At 36.5% G+C, this 25,554-nt stretch overlaps 1 protein-coding gene and 1 long non-coding RNA gene across 12 annotated transcripts in view; one reads left to right on the top strand and one right to left on the bottom strand.

The window, feature by feature from the left end:
* aff4 (ALF transcription elongation factor 4) overlaps positions 1-25,554 on the bottom strand; it is a 74,912-nt gene that overhangs the window by 27,399 nt on the left and 21,959 nt on the right. For 6 of the 11 annotated variants that reach the window (XM_087301874.1, XM_087301878.1, XM_087301873.1 and 3 more), the window contains 5 exons: positions 19,103-19,229; positions 10,449-11,138; positions 8,133-8,168; positions 2,263-2,355; positions 1-9 (listed from right to left, as the gene is read on the bottom strand). The exon at positions 1-9 is cut by the window's left edge and continues 22 nt beyond it. In XM_087301874.1, coding sequence (XP_087158000.1) covers positions 1-9; positions 2,263-2,355; positions 8,133-8,168; positions 10,449-11,138; positions 19,103-19,229 — 955 coding nt within the window. The remainder of the gene's footprint in view (positions 10-2,262; positions 2,356-8,132; positions 8,169-10,448; positions 11,139-19,102; positions 19,230-25,554) is intronic. The other 5 variants (XM_087301885.1, XM_087301883.1, XM_087301887.1 and 2 more) reach the window with 1 other exon arrangement.
* Positions 8,087-12,086, top strand: LOC147838982 (uncharacterized). Its single transcript, XR_015520823.1, has 3 exons — positions 8,087-9,488; positions 9,729-10,126; positions 10,206-12,086. It is a non-coding gene; the product is annotated as an uncharacterized LOC147838982 (long non-coding RNA).

Raw genomic sequence — 25,554 nt, 5'->3', positions numbered from 1 at the left:
CTGGGCATCCTGCGAGAGAGAAGGCAACAAACACAGATTTATCACACACACACACACACACACACACAAACAAACAAAATGCAAAAAAAGCAGTAGACGAAATGTGAACAATGAATGTGAATATTTTATGAAGCTACAGCACCGTTTAAAATCAATGCAATGATGCTCATCCACTCCCAAATGAAAATACTATATTATTTTACAAGCAAACTATAGTAAATAGGGATGTCACGATTTCGATTTTTTATCGAAATCGATCGAAATTTATGCTTAATTTCGATTATCGAATCAAAAAATAGAATCGTCGATGCTGCCAAACCCCCATGTCACGTCAGCTTGGCTTGCCAAGCGGGAAAAAAACAGGCTTGTTGAAGTGCTTGTTAAACTGCAGAAGCAGGAGACCCGTCGACAGAACTTAAACCCTCTCCTCTTTCAATGAAGTCGCCGGTGTGGAAGCATTTTGGATTTCCAGTGAGTTATGCCGAGTTCAGACTGCATGATTTTCAAAGTAGTCGTGTCACAGATGTTCTCACACTGCATGACTATCTGGGCTGGCGTTTCGTCGCTGCTTTGTTTACACTGCAAGATGGATCGGGGACAGGGGCTTTCAGATTGCATGACCTTACTATAGGAAGAATCGCCGACAACTTCGTCCAAACTACGTTCTCATAACTACATAATGAGAAAGAAGCCTTTAATGGGGTAGAACATGTACATGTTTGCTCACCTGGGTTTAAAGGGAATTAGCCATTTCTCCTCAACGTTGATAATAAACTAATTTCTTTCTGTATGAACCGTGAAACAGACACGGTTGCTCCTGAGTCCTGTCAAACCTCCACTAGTTTTTCCTCCATTTCGTGAGTCCAAATAAACCGAAAAAAAGAGCGCTTTTAACTTCTCCCCCAGCCTCCCGCTGGCCTGCAGCAGGTATACACACACACACACACACACACACAAGTGAATGCTGCTCTCTCATTGGCTGTAGGCGATCGCTGATGTTATTTTCAGTCAAAACTTAATTCACACGGCATGATTTGAATCTCCGACAGCTCCAGATATTTAGCAAGTCAGATATCTCGCAGGCATCGGCGACTCATCAGCGATTCTCTCAGATCGCGTCTTTGATCGTTCATACTGTGTGATTGTCACTGACGTGCACGAGCAGCGATTTGCCTGTGATTTCAGGCATTTGTCGGCGATTTCTCAAAACCTGTCGGCGAGCCAAAATCGGGGCTAAAATCACGCACTCTGAACTAGGCATTATGTTGACAACGTTCGTGTTGTCAAACAAAAAAAAAACACAGTTTTGCAAGCTCTGCTATGTACGTATTACGTACGTTTCGTCCGATAGACAACACCGGCATCTCGATCCTCCGCTCGCCCCCGTTGCAAATCCGCTCGCGAAAAGTACACACTCAGGCCCTGTTTACACTGTCTCCGTTTTTAAATGGCATTTTAGAACGACAACGATTTGACATCCACAGTGGCGTGTAGCATTTCTGAGCAGCCCTCCTTCCTCTCTACCTCTGAAAATGCACATCACGTGACCACACAGACACAGACGCACACACACGGCCGCTCGAGACAGCAGGTCCAGGCAGTCAGAGGACTGCTTCAATCTTTCACTCACTTGTACTTAGTCATTTTAGCGAACACCTCAGATACTGTTGGCTGGTTCCTGTTGGTTGTGCGTCTTTTTTACTGACGCCATTATAATTACACAGATCACTGCCTATTCACGAGTCCCGCAGAAAAAGTGATTGACAGGTGGTAATTATGTGTGTATCTTGCCTTTATTCATTTACTGTATGATTTGTTTATGGGTAAAACAAAGACCATGCAGGTCAGGTAGTTTAAACGGTAGGCTACAAATAATTAATTGGTCATTAATTAATTAATTATTCATAATCGAAAATCGAATCGAATCGTGCCTTTAGAATCGAAAATGTAATCGAATCGAGGATTTGGAGGATCGTGACACCCTTAATAGTAAAGTATTTAAATCTGCTGTGGTCATTCTATTGTGGTGCTACAACAAATACAGCAATATAGATAAGCTACCCGGTACTTTAAGTTTGGTATGGCTATACATGATACCAACAGGATTTTGAAAAGTGTGTGTTGGTTTGTTCCATGTCCCCCTGGCCTCAATCAAAATGGCATCCCTTCCTAAAAGGATCTCTAATCCAAAGAGCACACGTTAATCAGCCCTGAAGCATCTTTAGTTTGCTCTTGGATATTAAAGACGTGTTGGTGTCTGACCTTAGCGTTGGAGAAGGGGAATTTGGAAGGCGGCTCGGTCTTGCAGGGGGTGTGAATGGCTGTTAATGGAGGAGGCCAGACCTGAGTCATTTCCTGATGGAGAAACACAGTTCAAACAGCTTCAGTTGAAGACAGTCGAGAAAATGACTTCCCTTCAACGCTTCATCCTGAAAGCCTCCAGTACACACAACATCAGCATGCATTTCATATTTTTTACATCAGATTTCTCATGTCCTTATTTCCACATTTTAGTACAAGACAATGGGACAGAAGTTTTAACAGTGCCTCCCTTTGGGAAACATAATGAGAAACTCGAGAGATTTGAATAGGAAAAAACGATTTGTTTGACAGCCTTGTTTGACAATTTAATCATTTTAAAAGCCTCAGGTTTGAAAGTTTTGCTAAGACTAAATTTGAGAAAATGATGTAGATTTTAGATTGAGGGAAGAACTATGAAGGAGATAATAACGCATTTCGAAGATCCATCAAGTTTTTACCATGCTGCTAAAATGTTAGCCAAGAGTTTCTCAACTATGTTCCTAAACGACCACAAACACTACGGGCCTTATCATACATACGGTGCAATAAAGTGCAAGACGTGTTTGGCGCAATTTGTTGCTATTTTCAGACCAGCGCAGCAGTAATTTTCACATTTTGCACCACATTTTTTAAATAGCAAATTCATTTGCGCTTCTTTGTGAACGCATGGGTGTGCTGGTCTATAGAGGAGGTGTGTTAAGGCACTTTGTAGGCGTGTTGCTATTTTGAGGAACTGAAATAAACCGAGCCATTGACCAACTAACAGCTGCTCTAAAGTCCAGCGCAGAGTTAGTTATGCGCCTAAGCCAGTCCAAACGCTTACACATGCTTAATCTGTGCTTAATACACACAGGCTGTACAGCAAAATACCAATATCTTTACATATAAACAAAATTAAAGGAATAAAATCGTACAAATTTAATCTTTTCTACATAAACATAGAAACCGCTGCCTCCATCACCTCAGGTTTTTTTTTCTCTCAGTTTATTCATGACAATCTGCATGTGTAAAATGTTACTATTATTAGCAGTATTATTTATTATATGCCTATTTACATTTGTTTTAATAAAAACTAGATTCGATTTGTCCACCTGTGGGGTTTTGGAGACGTCTGCATCACCATATGGGGCATAAGAACAGGACGTGTGTTTGAATATAACTCAGATTTTTGAGCACACTTCATTATTATTGTTCATTTATTACTTTGCTGGAAATTAGAGCTGAATTTAGAAATAGTTTTGAAGCAAATCTTTGCGCTTAACAAATTAAATTAAATATGTAGGCTGATGGATGTCTTAAGTGTAGTGAGTTTTTACTGTTCCCTTACTCCACCAAAGTAAAGGAGCAAAGAGGAAAAGTAAAGTAAAAAGAAAGTAAATAGGCTGAATGGAGGAGGCTCGTTCTTTATCCTCGCGCTGCAGATGCTGTTTAACTGTTCTCACTAGTGAAGCGTTCAGTTTTTACACTTAAAGTCGCCATGTAAATAGCAAATGCACCATGGTGCATCGCAACTGACTCTTAAGGAGAATGTGAGATGAGACTCTGATTGGTTTAATGCAGGTTATTCTCAAAACACACTCATATCTCATTAAGAGAATAAGCACAACCCTGTTAGACTATGCGCCAGGGCGCAGAGCGAATTATTCCCATTCTTAAAAATAGCATAAGTAGATTCAGACATGCCCTTAAAGCTTTTGCGCCATGCACTTTAGACTTTGCGCTTAGATCGTTAAAAAAAGAGCCCTCCATGTTTTGGACGTCTTCTTTGTCACACCCATAACAGGTTTTTCAGTCTCTGCTTATGAGCTGATGATCTGAATTAGGTGCGTTTGGTTATGGAGACAGAAAATGTGCAGAGCTGGTGCTCCTACAGCAGTGGTTCTCACTAGTGGTACGCAGGCTTCCTTCTAGTGATACGCGAAGGAATCGCTGAATAATTAAAGTAAAAAATTGACGCGTACGATAACATCGGTGTGACCAGTAAGCTGATTTTAATAGGCTAAACCTTTTATTTTATTTTAAATTTTCTAATGTTTGTTGCGAGTTCTATCATTTGAAGCTTGTTGGGGGTGTATCCCATATTTTACCATCCCGATGTTGACAGGTATAGTTTAATCACTTGCTTTTCTGACACAAATAGCCTACTCTAATGTGCAGTAAGCAGATCTAATTTCTAACTTAAATATTCAAATCCAATTAATATAACTAAAATATGTTGACGTTTTATTTATTTTGACCTGTAAAGTACAGTACAGTGTTAATGTTCAAACTGTTTATAATGTTTAAAGTGGCTGACAATACTAAATATTCATTATAATAAGAATTAATCTGCTATGTTTTTGAACTGTGCAGTGCTGCAGCTGCTTATTTAGACCCACTACACTACTGTTTTTCAATACTGGTGGTCCTTGAAGAGACAATTTCTGAGGTGGTACTTGGTGAAAAAGTTTGAGAACCACTGTCCCACATGAACGTGGTTGAGAAACACTGGCCCTAAGCACTACTAGCACCTTTTAATACATAAGCCGCTTTTCCACTATCGTGCTGAATCGTTCTTTAAACAGAACTGTTCCATTCCGTGCCAAACCGGGCCAGACAGCACGGATACGGTTTCATTTTCCACTGTCGTGCTGCGACAAAGCTCTTTAAAACATTACACAAAACGCATCAGTAGTTGCCTTGGTAACGCAATGTAAACGGCTCCCTTTGTTCAATTAAAGTTAAATAAGAGCCGAAACTATTTATTAATTTTTTTCATAAAAGCAAAAGCAACCATGTGACTAAACACTGTTATGCCGCTCTATCAAATAGGTGCTAAATATAGGTACATGTGCACCCTTATTTATTCATATGTTGCGCAGCTCTGGCTAAATTTTATTTGGAGGGAAAATTACCAAAATGTAACGTGATGATTGAAAATAATTGGAGGGGAAATAAATAATATTTAAAATCTCTGAACATAACAGAAAAATAAACAATGATAAGACAACAATAATAATGCATTTGCATTATAGTGGCAGAAATATAATTTTGGACAGGCCTTGTCAAAGGTGAGCGGGCACTTTCACTAATAAAAACACAGCACTTAAATTATTTCATTTTAAACAATTATTTAAATTACACTGCGTTTTTATATAAAAAGTTGATAATGATATAAAATATACTACATTTTGATGGTAAAATGAAACCAATTAAGCGATGGCTGTTATTTGTTTTACTATTCAAACATTAAATAACGAATGCAGCAAGTGAAAAAAAACGAATATGAAAATATATCGCAGGATTTAAAGCATATAAAGCACTATTATATTTAGCAAAATGATGCTCTATTATCTTTTTATTTTGATCATTTTATTTTTATTATTATAATTATTTTTGTGTTCATAATTAACTAACAAGCTGTAGGCGAATTATTGCTAGACGTTTTAGAAAATATTTGCGTAGCTATATTAAAGATCACCACACAAAAAAAAACACAGAAACATGTTACATGCCTCATAAATGTCATATAACTTATGTATAATTGAATCATATAATTGCCTATAGCTGAAATGATAAAAAATGCTCATTTTGTTTTTATAAAACATTTGTGAAAACGTATTGATATTTTTTAAGTAAAAGCAATACTGACATTTAAGAATCCATATTTATTTAATTCATTCATTCTTTTGACTTGTTTATTAGTGCATATGCTATAATATAAATCATACAACAGTACCTTGGACAGTTACAGTGCCGCTCCGTAAAGCTTTCAAGCAATGTCTTTTGGACGGCCGACATTACAACACGAACATGCCGTCCTTCAGGTGGTCTCGCCGGTATTAACAAGCTGTCCTGGCTTTGAATTAAAAAGTGCAATTATTTCCTCGTTGTTAAAAGAGTCTGCAAGTTCGTGTTCCATGGATATAGTGATGTTGTTGTGGAATTTGGACATCGACGATGCAAAGCGTGACTTTATTCGCTTTATTCGATGCGCAGCAGGAAAAAAAAGTCAGCAGCGCAAGTCGCTTGCATGTCTCTCCCGGATCAGAGCGAGTTTTGTGCTGTGAAATACAGCGCTGCGTGCAATAAACTCACATTCAGGCAGGCGAAGTAGGTCTGTATTCAAGTCAATAAAATAATAACTTTAATGAATAAAATATCTTTGTAAGAATGTGATGAGTTATTCACTTCTCTGCCAGAGACTGCTCTATGGTTTTCAAATATCCTTTAGACCTGGATCATTATTTTATATTAAATGTACTGTAGTTTATTGAGGATGTCTGATGACTAGCGCGCTTCTGCTGAGCCAGCTGTGGTAGCTTAGCAACCGAGTCGCGACGTCAACACACAGAATCTGTCAGCACAGTTCAGCACGGTTGTCTAACCGTGCCGAAAATTCCGGGCCAAGAACGGTTTGTAATCGTGCCGCGCCGTTCCAGGCTCAGTGGAGAAACAACCGTAACCGTACCGAAGTGTTCTTAGAACGGTTTGGCACGATAGTGGAAAAGCAGCTATTGTTAACATGCAACATATTGCTAGATATTAGCAGGTTAACACGACTGAACATACGGTTAAGTGCTGCTTATGTGTTGCAAGGCATTATCTTTTTAACTTGTGTTTTAACATGACATTAGCATGCAAACTTGCTAGTTAATAATTTGATATGCTTTAATAGACTGTTGTAAGTTTATATTATGAGTTTGTTAGGCCTTAACAGGTTGTAAACATGACTGAACACATCGATAAGTGTAGCTAACATGTTGCTAGTCATTAGCGGTATGTTGTACCCTGCTGAAAAAAACAGCTTAAACCAGCCTAGGTTGGTTGGCTGGTTTTAGCTGGTTGACCAGGCTGGTTTTAGAGGGGTTTTGGCCATTTCCAGGCTGGTTTCCAGCCATTTCCAGCCTGGTCTTAGCTGGTCAGGCTGGGAGATGACCAGCTAAAACCAGCTTGACCAGCCTAGCCAGGCTGGGAGCCCAGCCAAAACCAGGTATGTCCAGCTTAAACCAGGCTGGTCAAGCTGGTTTTAGCTGGATTTAGCTGGTCATTTTCCAGCCTGACCAGCTAAGACCAGGCTGGAAATGGCTGGAAACCAGGCTGGAAATGGCCAAAACCTCTCTAAAACCAGCCTGGTCAACCAGCCAACCAGCCTAGGCTGGTTTAAGCTGGATTTTTCAGCAGGGTAAACATGTTATTAATAACTGCTAGCTTGTTTTAACAAGATGCTCGCACATAGTATTGCTAAGCTTGCTAAAATGTTGATAGACTTCTGTCAACATTTGAACACATTGATAGCCTGTTGATAACATTAAACAATGTTAAAAGTTGCTAAGCAACTGAAATTCAGCTTTCAACATTGACATGACTGCAAGATGACATGACTTTATCAGGTAACATTGCTAAATACTGCTAACTGTAGACATTGTTAGACTGCTGTAAAGCATTTTAACATGTTGCTAACCATTGTTAGCCTTAAACATACTGCTGATTGTTGCTAACTCTGTTAGCTAAGCCACCAAAGAGATGTTTTCATTATCGCCATGCAGCGCTGGCATGTTTTAACATGTTAGCATCCTTTGCTAACATTGCTATTAACACATTGCTATTAACACATTGCTAAGCATTATTAATTGTTGCTAAATTTGAACATATTGCTAACACTTTGTTTGGCATCATTAGCACATCGTTAACATGACTAAACACATTTGCTTTTGCTTGGTATTGTTAACATCTTGCTAATATCTAAGATATTGCTTCACAGCACTTTATAAGCTGTGAGTAAAGGGGAATACATTTATTTTTTACAGTAATTGTTTACTACCAAGAGCAAATAATAAAACACTTCTTACCTTTAAAATCTCATCAACACAGCTCGCATCCCCCGCCTGCAAGAGTGACGAAAAGCATGCAGATTAGCTTCAAAAGCAGCACATAACCATCACATACAGGTGAATTACATATTTTAATATTGAACTAACACCCTCAATAGGACTATGATATGCAGAAGAGTTTATAAATAAGACATTAACCTAAAATTAAGACCACTGCTTAGTCATATCTGAAGTTATTGTTTATTATATTAATAAGAAGTCCAACAGTCAGGAACTGAATGGCCATATTTGTACTCCATTACACCTCGCATGTACAAAAATAACTACTACATAATGGAGGCTTAATGGTATGCTTACAATTGTGTTATTTATGGACACATTGGATGGCAGGGGCTTCGGAAACATTTCCACATTTGGCACATGCTCAAAGTTCTCCTGGTTTAGTGCATTTAACAGTGGCTAGATAGGCTGAAATACTTTCATTCTCTAGCATTAGAAATCGATTTTTAGCATGAGTTGCTTTTGCAAGTTAGTCTTGGGAGAAAAGGGCACTATTGAATTTTGTGGCTGAAACATGTGATCGTAAATAACTTGAGTTTGAGCAATGTGCGTGTACACACTTTTATTAGGCGTCTCATTCAGTCAGTCAGTTTTTGACTTTTCTGAAGCATAAAAACACTATAATATGTTTGCAGATATTTAAGAAACATGCTAAGCGAACATTCTTGTTTATCTGAAAAACAATACTGAAGTCTTGATAGGACAACACCGGAATACATCAAATCCGGTCAAGCGGTCGCATACGGTGAAGTCACTGAAGTTCAAATATATTTTCCGGCATATGGCGATGATCAGAACTTTACGCAGCTCAGAGAATACTCTCCAATGGAAAGATTGACTTCCTGTCAGTCGTTTGTCAAGTGCAGTGGAAAGGCGGCATAAGTAATGTAGTTCAGATTCGTAAAAATGTAAACAGCTCCCTCTAGTGGATTTGTCATGTGAAATGTAAAATAAAACAACCCCTATGTAACGTATTTTAGATTCATAAAAATGTAGACAGCGCCCTCAAGTGGATTTGTCATCTAAAACATACAAAACGACCCCAAAGTAACGCATGTCAGATTCGTAAAAATGTAGACAGCGCCCTCTAGTGGATTTGTCATCTGAAACATGCAAAAATACGACCCCTAAGAAATGCATTTCAGATTTGTAAAAAAGAAGACAGCACCCACTAGTGGATCTGTCAACTGAAACATGCACCAAAACAACCCCTAATTAACATATTTTAGACTCGTAAAAATGTAGACAGCGACCTCTAGTGGATTTGTCATCTGAAACATGCAAAACGACCTCTATGTAACGCATTTTAGATTTGTAAAAATGTACACAGCACCCTCTAGTGGATTTGTCATCTGAAACATGCAAAACGACCCCTAAGTAATGCATTTCAGATTCATAAAAAAGTAGACAGCACCCTCTAGAGGATTTGTCAACTGAAACGTACAACAAAACGATCCCCAAGTAACGCATTTCAGATTCGTAAATGTAGACAGCGATCTCTAGATTTGTCATCTGAAACGTGAAACAAAACGACCCCCAAGTAACGCATTTCAGATACGTAAAAATGTAGACAGCACATCTGTCATCTGAAACGTAAAATAAAACGACCCCTAAGTAACGTATTTCAGATTTGTAAAAACGTAGACAGCACCCTCTAGTGGATTTGTCATCTAAAACATGCAAAACGACACCTAAGTAACGCATTTCAAATTCATAAAAATGTAGACAGCGACCTCTAGTGGATTTGTCATCTGAAACATGCAACAAAACGACCCCCAAGTAACGCATTTCAGATACGTAAAAATGTAGACAGCACATCTGTCATCTGAAACATAAAATAAAACGACCCCTAAGTAACGTATTTCAGATTTGTAAAAACGTAGACAGCACCCTCTAGTGGATTTGTCATCTAAAACATGCAAAACGACACCTAAGTAACGCATTTCAGATTCGTAAAATTGTAGACAGTGCCCTCTAGTGGATATGTCATCTGAAATGTGCAACAAAAGACCCCTAAGTAATGTATTTCAGATTCGAAAAAATGTAGACAGCGCCCTCTAGTGGATTTGTCATCTGAAATGTGCAACAAAACAACCCAAGTAACGCATTTCAGATTAGTAAAAATGTAGACAGCGCCCTCTAGTGGATTTGTTTTCTAAAACTTACAACAAAATGTACCCCAATCTAAGAATTTCATGTTTCATAATGACACATCAATACCTACAGTACTTGGCAATAAAGTGATTGTGGTTCTGAAAAGTATGCGTGACTTACCTCTGGAGGCTGTGTTGGGATCTTGAGCTTGGGGAGTGGGCCCTTTCCATTGGGCTTCATTTCTCCAACTGTGCTGCTGTGCGATTGGCCGCTGTACGAATCTGAAGACGTCTTTGCCTCGGTCGTCTCCTGGCCGTCCATGGGCCGAACGTAAGCGGTGGGCTTCTGGGGCATGGAGCTGGATTTGATGAGCGAGGGTGGGAAGGTTTGGTTGGGATGTCCACTGGGGAAGGAATGCGGGATGGAGGGCGAGTCCCAATTGGCCTCTCTGTCTCTGGGGGACTTGGGGACTCGGCGCGAGTGGTTGCTGGAGACTTTGGCCGGGCTGGAACTGGAGTGGGACTTGTGCTCGTTGCTGTGCTTGCTGGATTTCTTGCTGCCGCTGTAGTCCCGCTCGTGCCGCTGCCCGCTGGAGCTGCTCTTCTGGCTGACGCTCTGCACAGTTGAGCGTTTCTGAGAAGACGATGAAGAGTTGCCACCTCCTGAGGCCGGACCCACCGGGGTCCACTTGCTGCTTTGAGTCTGAGAGCCTCCGCGCTGGTCACCATACTGGCCAGATTTATCCTCGGAGGAAGAGCTGGAAGCTTTGGAAATGAGCTTGGACATTGGCGGTTCACCAATGGTTTCCTTCATCTCGTCGTAATTTCCCAGCATGCTCTGGATGCGACTTGAGAGTTTATCTTCCTTGGCCTGTTGAGAGAAAAGAAGAGAATGAGAAAGGCTTAAGATGATAATGATAATGTGTGAGTAACTTGTAGACTGCTGAAGTCGAACTGATTGGAGTGTAATAACACTATTACACGTTACATTTTGGCAGTAAATCTGTACAACACTTTACAAAAAGGTTGTGTTCGTTAATGTATTTACTAACAAACATGAACAAACTACGGACAGTACATTTATTACAGTATTTATTTATAATTAATTCACTTTTGTTAATGTTAGTAATTAAATGTAAAGTCGTTCATATTTTTCAAAACCACTTGCAATATGGAATTTTTGATCGATACTAATAATTCTTCAGATTTATCTGCCGATATATTTGGTGGTTAATATCAATACTAATTTATTTTTGCAATCATACAGAAAAATATGACAATTCCGTACATTTATATAGCGCTTTACTGGACACTCAAAGCACTTTCACAGCATCCACCTGGATGACGCGACGACAGTCATATTGTGTCAGATATTGTATTAGGAGACCATGATGGACAGAGTCCCGTGGGCAAATTTGGCCAAGATAACCAGGTTAAACCCCTACTCTTTTTCGAAGAACATCCTGGGATTTTTAACGACCACAGAGAGTCAGAACCTCGGTTTAATGTCTCATCCGAAAAACATAATAGAGTCCCCATCAAGCCAAATATATCTCTTGAACAACTGATCTCTGAACTCAACAACTATTATATAGAATAATGCATATATAAAGCAACAGAACATTAATCAAAATCAAAACAATAAAATTATTAATGAGTAGCAGGTAGGAAGCACGTCAAAAGGTTTAGCTGGCGAAATTAATACCCAATCTATAGGCTTAAACATATCGGCCTAATAATGATAACATTAAAATTAGCATTTATCGGCCGATACCGATATGACTGCCGATATATGTGCATTCCTACCTCAAACTGATCAAGCATTTAGCCAATTTGAAGTTAAACTAAAATTAAAATATATGAACGCAAATCTTTGCACCAAAAATGCTACAAGTGGCTATTAAATAAAAGTTGTTCATGGATAGCTCGTTGTTAACAGAGTATTAGCTAATGCTAACAACCATGAATTTGATTTTATTGATGCAATGCATTTATAAATGTTGATCTAATGATTAATAAATGCAATGCAAGTCATGTCCCTATCAAGCCAAATATATATCGTGAACAACAGTTCTCTGAACTTTATAAATCAACTATTTTAAAGGATAATGCATATATAAAGCAACAGAACATTAATCGAAATAAAAAAATAAAAATAATAAGTGGCAGGTAGCAAGCACGTCAAGAGGTTTAGCTAGTGGATATAATCTATCTAATCTATCGTTTTAAATATATCGGCCTAATAATGATAACATTTAAATTTGCGTTTATCGGCGGATACCGATATGACTGCCGATATATTGTGCATTCCGACCCAAAACGGATCAAGCATTTAGCCAATCTGAAGGAAAACTAAAATTAAAAAATATAAATGCACATCTTTACAACAAAAACGCTACAAGTGGCTATTAAATAAAAGTTGTTCATGGATAGCTCGTTGTTAACAGTGTATTAGCTAATGCTAACAACCATGAATTTGATTTTATTGATGCAATGCATTTATAAATGCTGATCTAATGATTAATAAATGCAATGCAAGTCATGTCCCTATCAAGCCAAATATATATCGTGAACAACAGTTCTCTGAACTTTATAAATCAACTATTTTAAAGGATAATGCATATATAAAGCAACAGAACATTAATCGAAATAAAAAAATAAAAATAATAAGTGGCAGGTAGCAAGCACGTCAAGAGGTTTAGCTAGTGGATATAATCTATCTAATCTATCGTCTTAAATATATCGGCCTAATAATGATAACATTTAAATTTGCGTTTATCGGCGGATACCGATATGACTGCCGATATATTGTGCATTCCGACCCAAAACGGATCAAACATTTAGCCAATCTGAAGGAAAACTAAAATTAAAAAAATATAAATGCACATTTTTACAACAAAAACGCTACATGTACCAAAACACATGGCTATTAAAAAAAAAAAGTTGTTCATAATTAGCTCGTTAACTAACAGTGCATAAGCTCATGCTAACAATCATGAATTCGGGTTTTAATAATGCATTCGTAAATGTTGATTTATAGATTGATAAACGCAATACAAGTGATGTTCACAATTAGTTCATTTTAGCAAATACATTAATGAAACCGTATTGTAAAACATAACTTATACATATTAGAATCATAAAATAATATATTGTAGGAGTAAAAATAATAATAATAAAAAAGCCACTTTCTGGATGGAAGAAAGTTCTCCAAAAGTGTCTCAGTGGATTCAGAGACTTAAACAGGTCTATATAATGGAAAAAATGACTGCATGTCTACAGATGAAAACTGATATTTTTCTAAGGAGGTGGAAAAGTATTACAACATATTTGGATATGTATATTTAGAGATTGCTTAACCTCACCTTAACATGACTGTTATTTGATGTAACTACTATGCAATACAATGTAAGTTGATGTACAGATGTATCCCCTGGAAAGTAATTATTATGGCAATACCTTTTATTTTAATTTTTTATTATTTTTTTTTTCTTCTTTATTTTTTTATTATTATTATAACTTCATTATTTATTTTTATTTATTTATTTTTTTAGGTATCCCCTCGTGTGTAAGGGGTAAAACTTTTGGGGAAGGGGTTGTTCTGTAAAATAAATATAAAAGAAAAATCTTAAATAAAAAGTTTCAAAAAAAAAAAAAAAAGCCACTTTCTGAATTCAGTTTCTAAATCGTTTTTTTTTTTCTAGCACAAAATCTATGACTTAGAAGAAGCAAAACGTTAGAAGCTATGCTTGTAGCATTAAGATACTATTAAGGTGTGTAGTAGAGCTAAACAATATAAAAAAAATCTAACATTGTAATATTTTTTTACTTTGCCATTTATATTGCGATATGAATACAATTTCACCAAATGACGTATCAATATTTGGAAAGAATTTATAATGTTGGATCAATTAAGATGATTCTGCAGTGGTAGTGTATCTACTAAACAAGCTATAAAATGTTTGTGGTCCCCCGACACATGTTCGTTGTTGCTATTTGCAGTGCATTTCTGCATTTGCATCATGCGTTTCGATTATTTCATGCATAACAATCTATAAATGTAATCAAAAAATATATATACAGCTGAAATAGTGTTGTATCGTTTCCAGAGTCTAACAGTATTCAAGTACAGTAACTGAGTGATAAAAATAAAAACAATTCAATAAAACTAATTGTAGTTAGTCACAAATGGTACAATTTCTTATACCTGAATGCTTTTAAGGTTATTATACAAGTCACAGGCATCAAAAAGCACATGCAAATGACGAATTATAATACAAACTCAACATTGCATATCCTGCGATGTGACTATTGCGAATGATCACATTGCGCTATCGATGCTGAAACAATAGATTGTGCAGCCCTAGTTTGTAGTAATACTTTGACAATTGTTTTATTTTTAATAAAGGTTTTATTATTTGTCATACTAATTTTAGTAGTTATTTTATAATATACATCTATCCATGGTAGTAAATTAGTCAATACGAAGGACGCTTGTATGCTATTTTTGTTTAGTAAGGGAAGTTACCATGGTATTTTTTTTTTATGGCAAATACAAAGCACAATAAGACTTTAAAAGGATGTTTTTCCAGTCATAATAATTTCCTTCTGTGTACAATCTGTGTACAATCTTTTTTTCTTCCATAAGCCCCACTTAAAAATCTATCAAAACAAAAGAAAAATCAGTCAAATAAGGAACTATAAACTTGCTTTTTATGAGAGCACTTAAGAGAAACGTAAACGTGATTGTAGATAAGTAACTCATAAATCATTTGCATGCACAGTGCTTGAAAATACTGCCTGTCTTTAGCAGGTTTCCCATTTATTGCCTCATATTTAAAGGATCGCGATAATGTTGAATCATAACAACAAACAGGACACTAGGATTTAATATCTGTTCATTTTTAAACCTGATCAATCCAGAACGCTTCAGTCAAGAATACTTTTTTTTTTTTTTTTTTTGCACGACTACCCCATGAATGAGTTTATCCAAAATAAACAAGCACAGCACTAAGTCCAGGGGAAATGTCAAAGCTGGGGTTTTCCACTGTTGAAACACACTACTTTATCTAATCCTACAGGGAATATGATGGAAAGAATGGCAATGCAGCTGTCTGTCTGTATTCTCTACCTGTCGCTTCACATTTCTCAACATCCTCTGACAGGTTCACCAGCAAAGTAAAGCACTTAGCATTGTGTAAATCTGGTTAGCAGCAAAGATTAGACTGTAATCTTCATGGTAACATATGGGACTGTAATATCTTCAGCTTTTACCATCGGCCAAATGAAAGATCAAACAAAGCTAAAGAATGTAGCGTGTGGATCAATTACGTTAGCTTTGCAGCCAATATACACACATTAATGCATTTCTAAAAACTCCTTCATATGTTGAATTTTTCCCATCAGTACTGGTAACTCTATAGATTTATCAGCCGATATATTAGCCGATAAATATCAGTAATTACTTTTCTGCATGATAACCATTCACAGTTTGAACCAACTTAGTTTTATATAAAGCATAAAACAACCAAGTAGCCGAACATTAACCAAAATCAAATCAACAATGAAATACGAATAAAGTGGCATGCAGCAATTACGCAAAGTGGTTCAACCAGCGCAAATACAAAATTTATCGGCTTAAATGTATCAGCCTAATTTTGTTATCAGACGAATAACGATAACATTAAAAATAGCATTTAATCAGCCGATACCGATATGGCTGCCGATATATTGTGCATTCCTATCTTGAACTGCTCTCTGAACTTTGATCAACTATCCTTTTTTATGGCCAACTTTGTTTTACATAGAATAAAGCATAAAACAACCAATTAACTGAACATTAACCAAAGTAAAACAACAATGAAATACGAAAAAAGTGGCATGCAGCAATTACGTAAGGTGGTTCAACCAGCGCAAATAATGCAAAATTTATCAGCTTAAATGTATCAGCCTAATTTTGTTATCAGATGAATAACAGTAACATTAAAAATATAATTTATCGGCCGATACCGATATGGTTGCCGATATATGGTGCATTCCTACCTTAACCTGATCTCTGAAGTGTATTAATAAATGACTGTTTTTTTATAGCCAACTTTCTTTTATATAAAGCAAAAAGCAACCGAGTAATTGAACATTAACCAAAATTGAAATAACAATAAAATATGAAAAAAGTGGCAGGTAACAATTACGTAAAGTGGTTGAACTAGCACAAATAATACAACATTTATCGGCTTAAACGTACTGGCCTAATTTTTTTATCAGACAAATAACGATAACATTAAAAATAGCATTTATCGGCCAATACCGATATGGCTGCTAATATACAAGGCATTCTAATCTAAAACCAAACTTCAGTGCTAATTCCATGAAAAGTAAATCAGAGAATGATTTCTAGGCTAATTTGACAAATTTAAACTGAAGAAAATGACAACAATTAAAAACAATGTATCGGCCGATACCGCTGCCGATATGGCTGTCGATATATCGTGCATTCTAATCTAAAACTAATCAAACATTTAGCCAATTTAACACACAACTAAAATTTAAATATATGAACGCACCCAAAAATACTACAAGTAGCAAAACTTGGCTATTAAAACACTGTTAGTGCTGCTTTCAATTATAATTACATTTTAATTTTTACTTAATTTGCAGCTCTTCTGTGTTAACAACATATAACGTGAATCAGAGAAAGATTTCCATGCCAAATTAGATACATTTGAACTCCTGAAGAAAACGACAACAATTAAAAAAACAGAATTTATCGGCCGATACCGATATGGCTGCCGATATATCGTGTATTCTAATCTAAAACTAATCAAACGTTTAGCCAATTTAAAATAAAACTAAAATTAAAATATTTGAATGCACCCAAAAATACTACAAGTAGCAAAACATTGCTAACAAAAACAGGGTTAGTGCTGCTTTTAATTATATATATTTTTTTACTTTAATTTGTACTAAATCAACAGCTCTTCAGTGCTAACAACATGTAATGTCAATCAGAGAAAGATTTCCAAGCCAAATTAGACATTTGAACTCCTGAAGAAAATGATAACCATTAAAAATAGCATTTATCGGCCGATACAGATATGGCTGCAGATATATCGTGCATTCTAATCTAAAACTAATCAAACATTTAGCCAATTTAACGCAAATCTAAAATAAAATGTTATGAATGCACCCAAATATATTACAAGTAGCAAAACACTGCTATTGAAAACAGCGTTAGTGCTGCTTTCAATTGTAATTAAACTTTAGTCTGTACTAAATCAACAACTATTCAGTGCTAACAACATGTAAAGTAAATCAGAGAAAGATTTCCAAGCCAAATTAGACACATTTAAACTCCTAATGAAAACGACAACAAATAAAAACATTATTAGTTTATCTGCCGATACCGATATGGCTGCCGATATACTGTGCATTCCTACCTTAAACTAATCAAACATTTAGCCAATTTAAAGTAAAACTAAAATTAAAATATTTGAATGCACCAAAAAAATACTAAAAGTAGCAAATCATTGCTAATAAAAAAAGTGTTAGTGCTGCTTTTAACTATAATTTTTCAAACTTTAATTTGTACTAAATCAACAGCTCTTCAGTGCTAACAACATGTAAAGTGAATTAAAGAAAGATTGGCAAGCCAAACTAGACACATTTTGATCTCCTGAAAAAAACAACAACAATTAAAAACAGAATTTAATCCAAAAATCAGATTAAGCCAGCTCACATTTTGATCAAGCTCGATGAATATTGTGGTCTTGGGCTACGTTTACATGACAATGTAGCCAAAAAACAATGTTTGGCAATTGATCCACTAATTAACACCACTGCGAAAACATCCAAAAACACTAGTCAGGCCAGATTTGTCACTATGACCTTGTTAGTAAAAAGTACCTTTAGAGAATTGATGACGAGCCAATGATGGCGTTCGTGTCCATCTATAATGTTGTCGTGTGGGTAAGATGACCCATAAGATGCTTTTGGTTTTATTGTTAAGCGTTAGAAAACACAGAGCAACAACACTTCCACATGCTTTGCCAATGTTGTGTGTGTATGTCTTTAAAGGTCCTGTGATACTGGAATTCAGTACTGACATTTTTAAAAACGTCCATTCCTCGCTAACATTTGAGAGCGTTCTTAAACAGCGCTGACTAGCCATTGAGTTCACGTGCTCAACAGAAATGACTGTGATTGGCTGTGAAGGGCATCAGTTCACCAAACTCACTGCTGTTTACTAGGTGTAACCACAGATACAGGGACACTGGAGCATTTCAAAGTCACGTCGATCAGCTGGTTTGTCTAGAAGCTGACATACGAGCAATCCACTGATAAAAAAACTTTATATCGATCCAGTGTTCCTGTGTTTGTTGTTACAGGCAGTAAACAACGGTGAGTTTGGTGAATCTTCACGGCCAATCTATTTAAGAACGCACTCAACAGCGTTCAATTGCTAGCGGGAAATCAACGTTTTAAAATTCCAGTACCGATTGGTATCGAATTCCAGTATCGTGACAACACTGAAGTGCTTTGAAATGTTGCATTTTTATTCAATGTATGACAATATCAACTGAAAAATTAAGAGAGGGCGGGGCATAGAGTAGCTCCTCCCCTTTAAAAAAAGAAAACAGCCAATAGTGTTTTGTTTTTAATACAGCTCTGCCAGTGAGAGTGGTTGAGCTAAAAGTGCATTAAATGAACAGCCAATGAGAGGAATCAAAGTCAAAAATAGAACAAGCACCCAAAGATAAAACAAACTCTACAGGGCAAAAAAAACTAAAAAGTAATCAAAATCAAAAGGGAAAAAAAGAAGAAACAAAATGAACTTACAACTTTAATAGGTTCAGGAAAGAGGGGGGAGTTAGCTGGAAAGGCCTCTCCTCCCTGCTGGATTTCTTGATTTCTCCTTTCCCTTTCTTTCATACGGAGCACATTCCGGTCTTCACGGTTCATGTTGCTAACAACAGAGACAGAGTCACTAAGCAGTGAAGAAAGAAAAATACCTTCCCCACACCTTGACTAACATTTAAACCAAGAGAAAGTTACACATTTAAAGAACAAATAGCAAAAATAACTTAATAAAGGATTGCTTTTAATACTTTCCCTGTTCTGATTTAGAGTTAAAGTTACATAGGAGAGCTCAACATTAGAGGTAAACATAATTAATGCTAACACGAACTCGTTTCTTTATGTTTTATGCTGTGCGATTTTACATCTGACCCACAAAAGCAGTTCAATTCTCTGCTAATATATTCTGCAATGGAAAATATGATGAAATGAGATCCCATACACACACACTGACAAAGAAATAAAGGGTGATTTCAGAAGTGGAGACATTTGTAAGAGCTAACAGACGAGGTTATGGGGGATTTGCAGTTTGTTAAATGAAGGTTGAGTAAATGGACTGTGCTGATGAAACTTCCTAAAAAAAAACAACAAAAAAAAAAAACACACACATCTTTGATGCAGATGCTTCAGAAATGTTGAAAGGATCTTTAAAAAAATAAATACATAATAAAAAAAAAAAACAATTATTAAAAAATAATTCTCCTAAAATGTCAAAGCCACAATAAGATGAAGTGTAATAAAGTTTACAATCGATGACTTCTATTTTCTGTAATAACTTGAAAAAAGCCATTACTATGGGTTCAGTTAAAAAAAACATGAAAATTTGCTAAATAAAACAAGCAAAATTAAATAAAGAATATAAATAAAAGATAAAAATGAAAAAAATGAGCAAAAACAGGAACATGAGGGAAAAGACAAACAGAACAAAAAAAAGAGAAAATCTAAGAGAAAGCTAGAAAAAAAGAATTTAATAAGTTAAACAAATAATGAAAGATAAAATGATGGAGAGAGGACTAAAAGACTCAAAATACAGACAGTAAAAAGACAGACAAAGAAAAGAAAAGACAGACAAAAAGGAAAAAAGAGAAAGAACAAGAAAATATGAAAAACAAAAAAAGAAAAAAAATACAGAAAAAAAAACAAATGAGAAAGATGGAAGACAAAGACAGAAAAGACAAAAAAAACATAATGAAAAAAATAATTTAACAAATGAGAGAGAAGACAAAAACAGACAGAAAAAGAACGACAAACAGGCAAAAAAGACAAAAACAGACAGACAGAAAAAATTATCAAAGTTAAAAAAGAAAAGACAGAAGACAAGAACAAACAAACAAACAAGAGAAGACAAAAACAGACAAAAAAGAAAAACGTGAGAGAAAAACAAAAACAATCAAGAAAGACAACACAGTAAAAAAAGAAAAAAGAAAACAAACAAGAAAGGGAGAAGACAAAACAGACAGAAAAAAGAATGACAAACAGACAAAGAAAAGGACGAAAAAGTAAAAGAAAGAAAGAAATAAAGGGGCATAAAGAAGACAACACAGACAGAAAATGAATGACAAACAGGCAGAGAAAAAGACAGACAGACACTAAAAACACAGACTAGACAAACACAGACAGAAAAAGACAAAAAAAGAAACAAACAAATAAGCAAAAAAAGAGAAGACAAAAACAGACAGAAAAAAGACAAAGAAAATAAAAAACAAACAGAAAGAGATAGAAGATAAAAATAGACAGAAAAAAGACAAACAGAAAGACAAAAAAAAAACAAGAGAGAAGACAAACAGAAAGAAAAAGAAAAACGTAAGAAAAAATGGATAGAAACAAACAACAGAAAAGACAAAACAGACAGAAAACAAAAAACTAACAAACAAAACAAAAGATAGAAAAAGAAAAACAAAAAAGACAAAGGAAGACAACTAGGAAGAGATGACAAAAACAGACAGAAAAGACAAAATAGGAAAAATGTAGAAGGAAAAAGAAACGGAAACAAACAAAAGAGAAAAGGAGAAGACAAACACAGAGAGAAAAAAGACTGACAAACAGAAAGAAAAACAAAGAAGACAGACAGACAAATAAACAGAGACAGATTGTTTTAATATGATAACAGTCCTTAAAAAAATAAACTGCTTTTTAGACAATAAACAAAATCAATGAAACTTTTAAAAAGTAAAAAGAGTTGGAGTAATGTCTTAAGCCTCCATGTAAAAGCAAACATCAGCAGAGCTGCTCGGAGAAGGCCAGCATCACTGATTAGATCAGTAAACGGAGCTGTATGACATCACGTCGGGGGAGGATCTGACTCTCGGGGTGTTTTTACACACGATTTCAAAGGGAATCACTTCTGATGGACGAGATCCCGTCACAGTGACGTGGAGCTTTTATTTTGTTAAGCTGATAGCCGTGTGGAGAAGCTCAGTGAATGAATGTGCTAATGCGACAACGTTTACACCACAAAGACCACTCAGATGAGGGAATGAAGTCGACTGTCTAGTTTTTAGCAAATGTACGTTGAACAAAAACATTAAGTCGTCCCCCAAAACTTCAAGAATTGTGTAGTTTCCAAGTTTAAAATAGTTTTGGATTTTTCATTAGTTTGTTTTCTATTTAGTTTTGAATCCGAGGATGTCTTTGAAAAAGAGTAGGGGTTTAACCCCGGCATCCTGGCCAAATCTGCCCTCTGTTCATCATGGCCCATATCATAATTGGCTACATCACTCTTCTCTCCACCAATCAGCATCCAGGTGGATGCTGCACACTGGTGGTGAAAGTATAGATTGATCTTGAATAGATGTGTACACTCAAAACAAAGAACTGTGATTGTACAACGTAGACGAATTAAGTTATAAATACACAAAATAACATTCAGTATGTGTTATGACTAAGATTCCGCAGATTTTCCACAGATTTCCGCAGATTTTTAGCCCATTATTAATTCTGCTTATTTACTTGAGTAAATGTGTAAATCGGAATTTATTCAGTTTTTATTCAGTAATTTATTACTTTTTATTCAATATATTAAGGTTTTAGTTGATACTCCGCTGGATGCTCCCAAAATAATTTAGCAGAAATCCGCAGATTTTTACCAAAATTCTCAGCAGAAATAGCAAAAACCTTCCGCAGATTCGGTCTGGCCCTGCTTATTAAAATTAACATTCAGTCTGTGTTATGACATGCAAGTCCATGGTTTCCGCTACATTTATTCTTCCGTGGAAGGGCACCACACCAAAGTTCATCCCGCCACGGCTACATTACAGCTTCTTATTCAGAATATTTGGACGTTTTTTAAATAGCGGTTTAAATGTGCACTGAAAACGTATGAAAATGTAAGTGAATATTAACAGCACAAACTTTTCTGTGACCGTAGTAGTGCTGTGCGTTCTGTTTAACCCTTTAAAGTGACGTGCTGACTGACTGACAGGTGCGTGAGGCCAGCAAACACGGCATAGCTTTCAGTTATGATGAACACAGTTTCAATAATTATACTCTATTTATAGAAAAAGGTCTGTGGCTCGGTGTATAATGACTTTTATCTTGCTGGAGTTTATAGCCGTTTCACTTTACTTCAGGACGCATTAATGCCGCGGTCCGCTCCGCAAGACTATCGGAGACATTCATAAATATTCCTAGCAAATCTAATAAAGAGACATACTCACTACATAAACGCACTAAATCACACTTCAGCCGCGTTTATTTGAGGGCGCGCAAGAAAATCTGCTCTTGAGCAGCGTATATTTGAGGAAGTTTTGTGCACAAACAGAGGAAATCGGCGCTCAAGCAGAGATTGACATGCTCGTAGGCTATTACATAAATGCGATCCCAACGTAATACTGCGCCCACGACCTTTGTCAAGGAAATAACGCCACATGTAGTGGTAGATCTGTGTAAAATGCCCAACAGAGTCTGCCGCAACACCTGGACAAAATCCTAAAGGAAACACTGAAGTCATCTTATAATCATGTCAAAATGTCCTGCCGAAGCATCTTCAGGTGATATTATAAATCAAAGCTGCACAAGTTTAAAAAGCAATAAGAAAAATTAATGAATTGTTTTATATCAAAATATCCAAACACATTAAGTTAAAGGGCACCTATGATGAAAATCATTATTTGGAAGCTGTTTGGACAGAACTGTGTGCTGGTGTGTCCACTGTCACACTGGGGTAATAAAAAGCCAATAAGTCTTTTTGTTTTTCAGACGTTAAAATTGAATTCAATTCCCTCCCATTTTAAGAGCCACCGCAACGTGACATAGGAGTGCGGTTTCCACGCCCACAGAATTGATTGACAGCCACGAATTAACATGTCTCCGTAGTATTGTGTATAATCATATCAACAAGACAGGACGTGCGCATAACAACTGGGATTAAAAGATCTGTTGAGCGCTCTGTGATCATCAATCATCATCAAATGTTATCAAGGAGTTTAAATGTTTAAAACGTTTTTGCGTGTTTGTAATGAAGACAGCAAAATCGTTGTAATTGATCACCACACTCGAGTGTCAATACAATTATAAAGACGAGTCAATCCCGGTTTGTGGACGTTAAACCAGGTTTATTTTGTACATTAAGATAACGGATATCCATACAGCAGTGGATATTAACGTGTATCCTTTCACATTTGTGATGCAAAAATTGATGCAAAGTTAAACACGCGTGCTGTGTGTGTGTGTGTGTGTGTGTGTGTGTGTGTCCGCTGTGTGAACTTTGTAACGACATCGTATGTGACTCATCAAAAGGCTTAAATCAACTCCTCAACAAATACATCAAATAATCATTGGGAAAGTTTTTACTGTAGTATTTCTCACACACGATACGCGAGATCTGCTTCCTTTATGTCTGTCACTGTGCTGTTTACCTGACGCAGTCAGAGACTGAGACACTCTGACAGCCACGTGGGAACGGTGGGCGGGGAGAACTAGCAATAAATACACAGGCAGCAAAAACAGCTACAAGATGATCAGACCTGGAATTCAATATTCAAAAAGGTATAATATATAATCTAATGCAGGGCTCAACGATAAGGACTGCCCGATGGCCCGGGGCCAGCATGTGAGATGCTCGGGACAGTAGACAGGATCATTACTGGCCTGATTGTCACAGTAACCCCGCAGAGCAAGTGGTTTACATCACTAAAGTTTAATTTGCCTGCGACTAAGTCAATTGCGTGCAAAAACAGTCTTAGAATCGAGAAATAAGTTTAGGTTTTTAAGCCTTCAAGTGCTACCTTCTCTGTGATGTCGTAAGCACTATAGTGCTTTTTGGTTCCTCTTATCTGATTGGATGTTGTGAGCATGTTATTTTTTTCCATAACAACAATACAACAACAATTCCAATACAGCGAAGAAACGGCAACATTAAATGATGATGCAAAAAGAAAACATTTGTTTTTAGCTTCTTTAAAGCAGAAACTGCGAGGGTACACCACGACTAAAAAAAAAAAAAAAAAAAAGAAGTGATGTTTTGTACAGTTTGTCTTCAGTTTGGCAGGTCAGCCACTTTTGTTTTGCAATAAAATACCTGCACATTTTTCATACCGCTACTTTTGTTTGCATAACTCTTTGAATTGTGCTCAGTATACATTAATTAATGGCGAGGCAGTGGCGCAGTAGGTAGTGCTGTCGCCTCACAGCAAGAAGGTCGCTGGTTCGAGCCTCGGCTCAGTTGGTGTTTCTGTGTGGAGTTTGCATGTTCTCCCTGCCTTCGTGTGTCCAAAGACATGCGGTACAGGTGAATTGGGTAGGCTAAATTGTCCGTAGTGTATAAGTGTGTGTGGATGTTTCCCAGAGATGGGTTGCGGCTGGAAGGGCATCCGCTGCGTAAAACTTGCTGGATAAGTTGGCGGTTCATTCCGCTGTGGCGACCCCGGATTAATAAAGGGACTAAGCCGACAAGAAAATGAATGAATGAATACATTTATTAACATTTAGATTCTAGATTGACAAACAATTTCTTTTAAATTTTTGGCTAAGAAATAGCTACTAACTTTTTCGTGGTTGGGCCAGTGAAAATATTGGCAGGGCAAGTAAAAATCTGAACCACTGGTCCGATCGGGCCAGTAGTAAAAATCCTTAGCGTTGAATCCTGTAATGGGTGTTTTGAGCTGAAACTTTACAGACACATTTTGGAGACACAAAGACTTATCTTAAATCTTGAAAAAGGAGTAAAATAGGTGGCCTTTAACACTGAGGATCCACTGATTTGTCCTTTAAAAACGCACAAATATGGTTAAAAATGGACAAACCCAACATCGAGTTAATATTATTAATTAAATTTAAATGACACGTTTGAACCCAATAGTTGAATTACTCCATATTTGACCCAACGTTGGGTTACCACAACCCAGAATTATTTCGAGCACCGCTTTTAAAAAAATAAGTAAATAAAAGCATAACTCTCTAATCAAATTCACTTATAGAGTCTCGGTTTCAGTTTA

This window comes from Danio rerio, chromosome 21, assembly GCF_052040795.2.
Source record: "Danio rerio strain M-AB ecotype USA chromosome 21, GRCz13ab, whole genome shotgun sequence".
In the NCBI taxonomy this organism is placed as follows: domain Eukaryota; kingdom Metazoa; phylum Chordata; class Actinopteri; order Cypriniformes; family Danionidae; genus Danio; species Danio rerio.
Note: the sequence above shows the minus strand (reverse complement) of the source record. Positions and strands in the feature narration are given on the sequence as shown.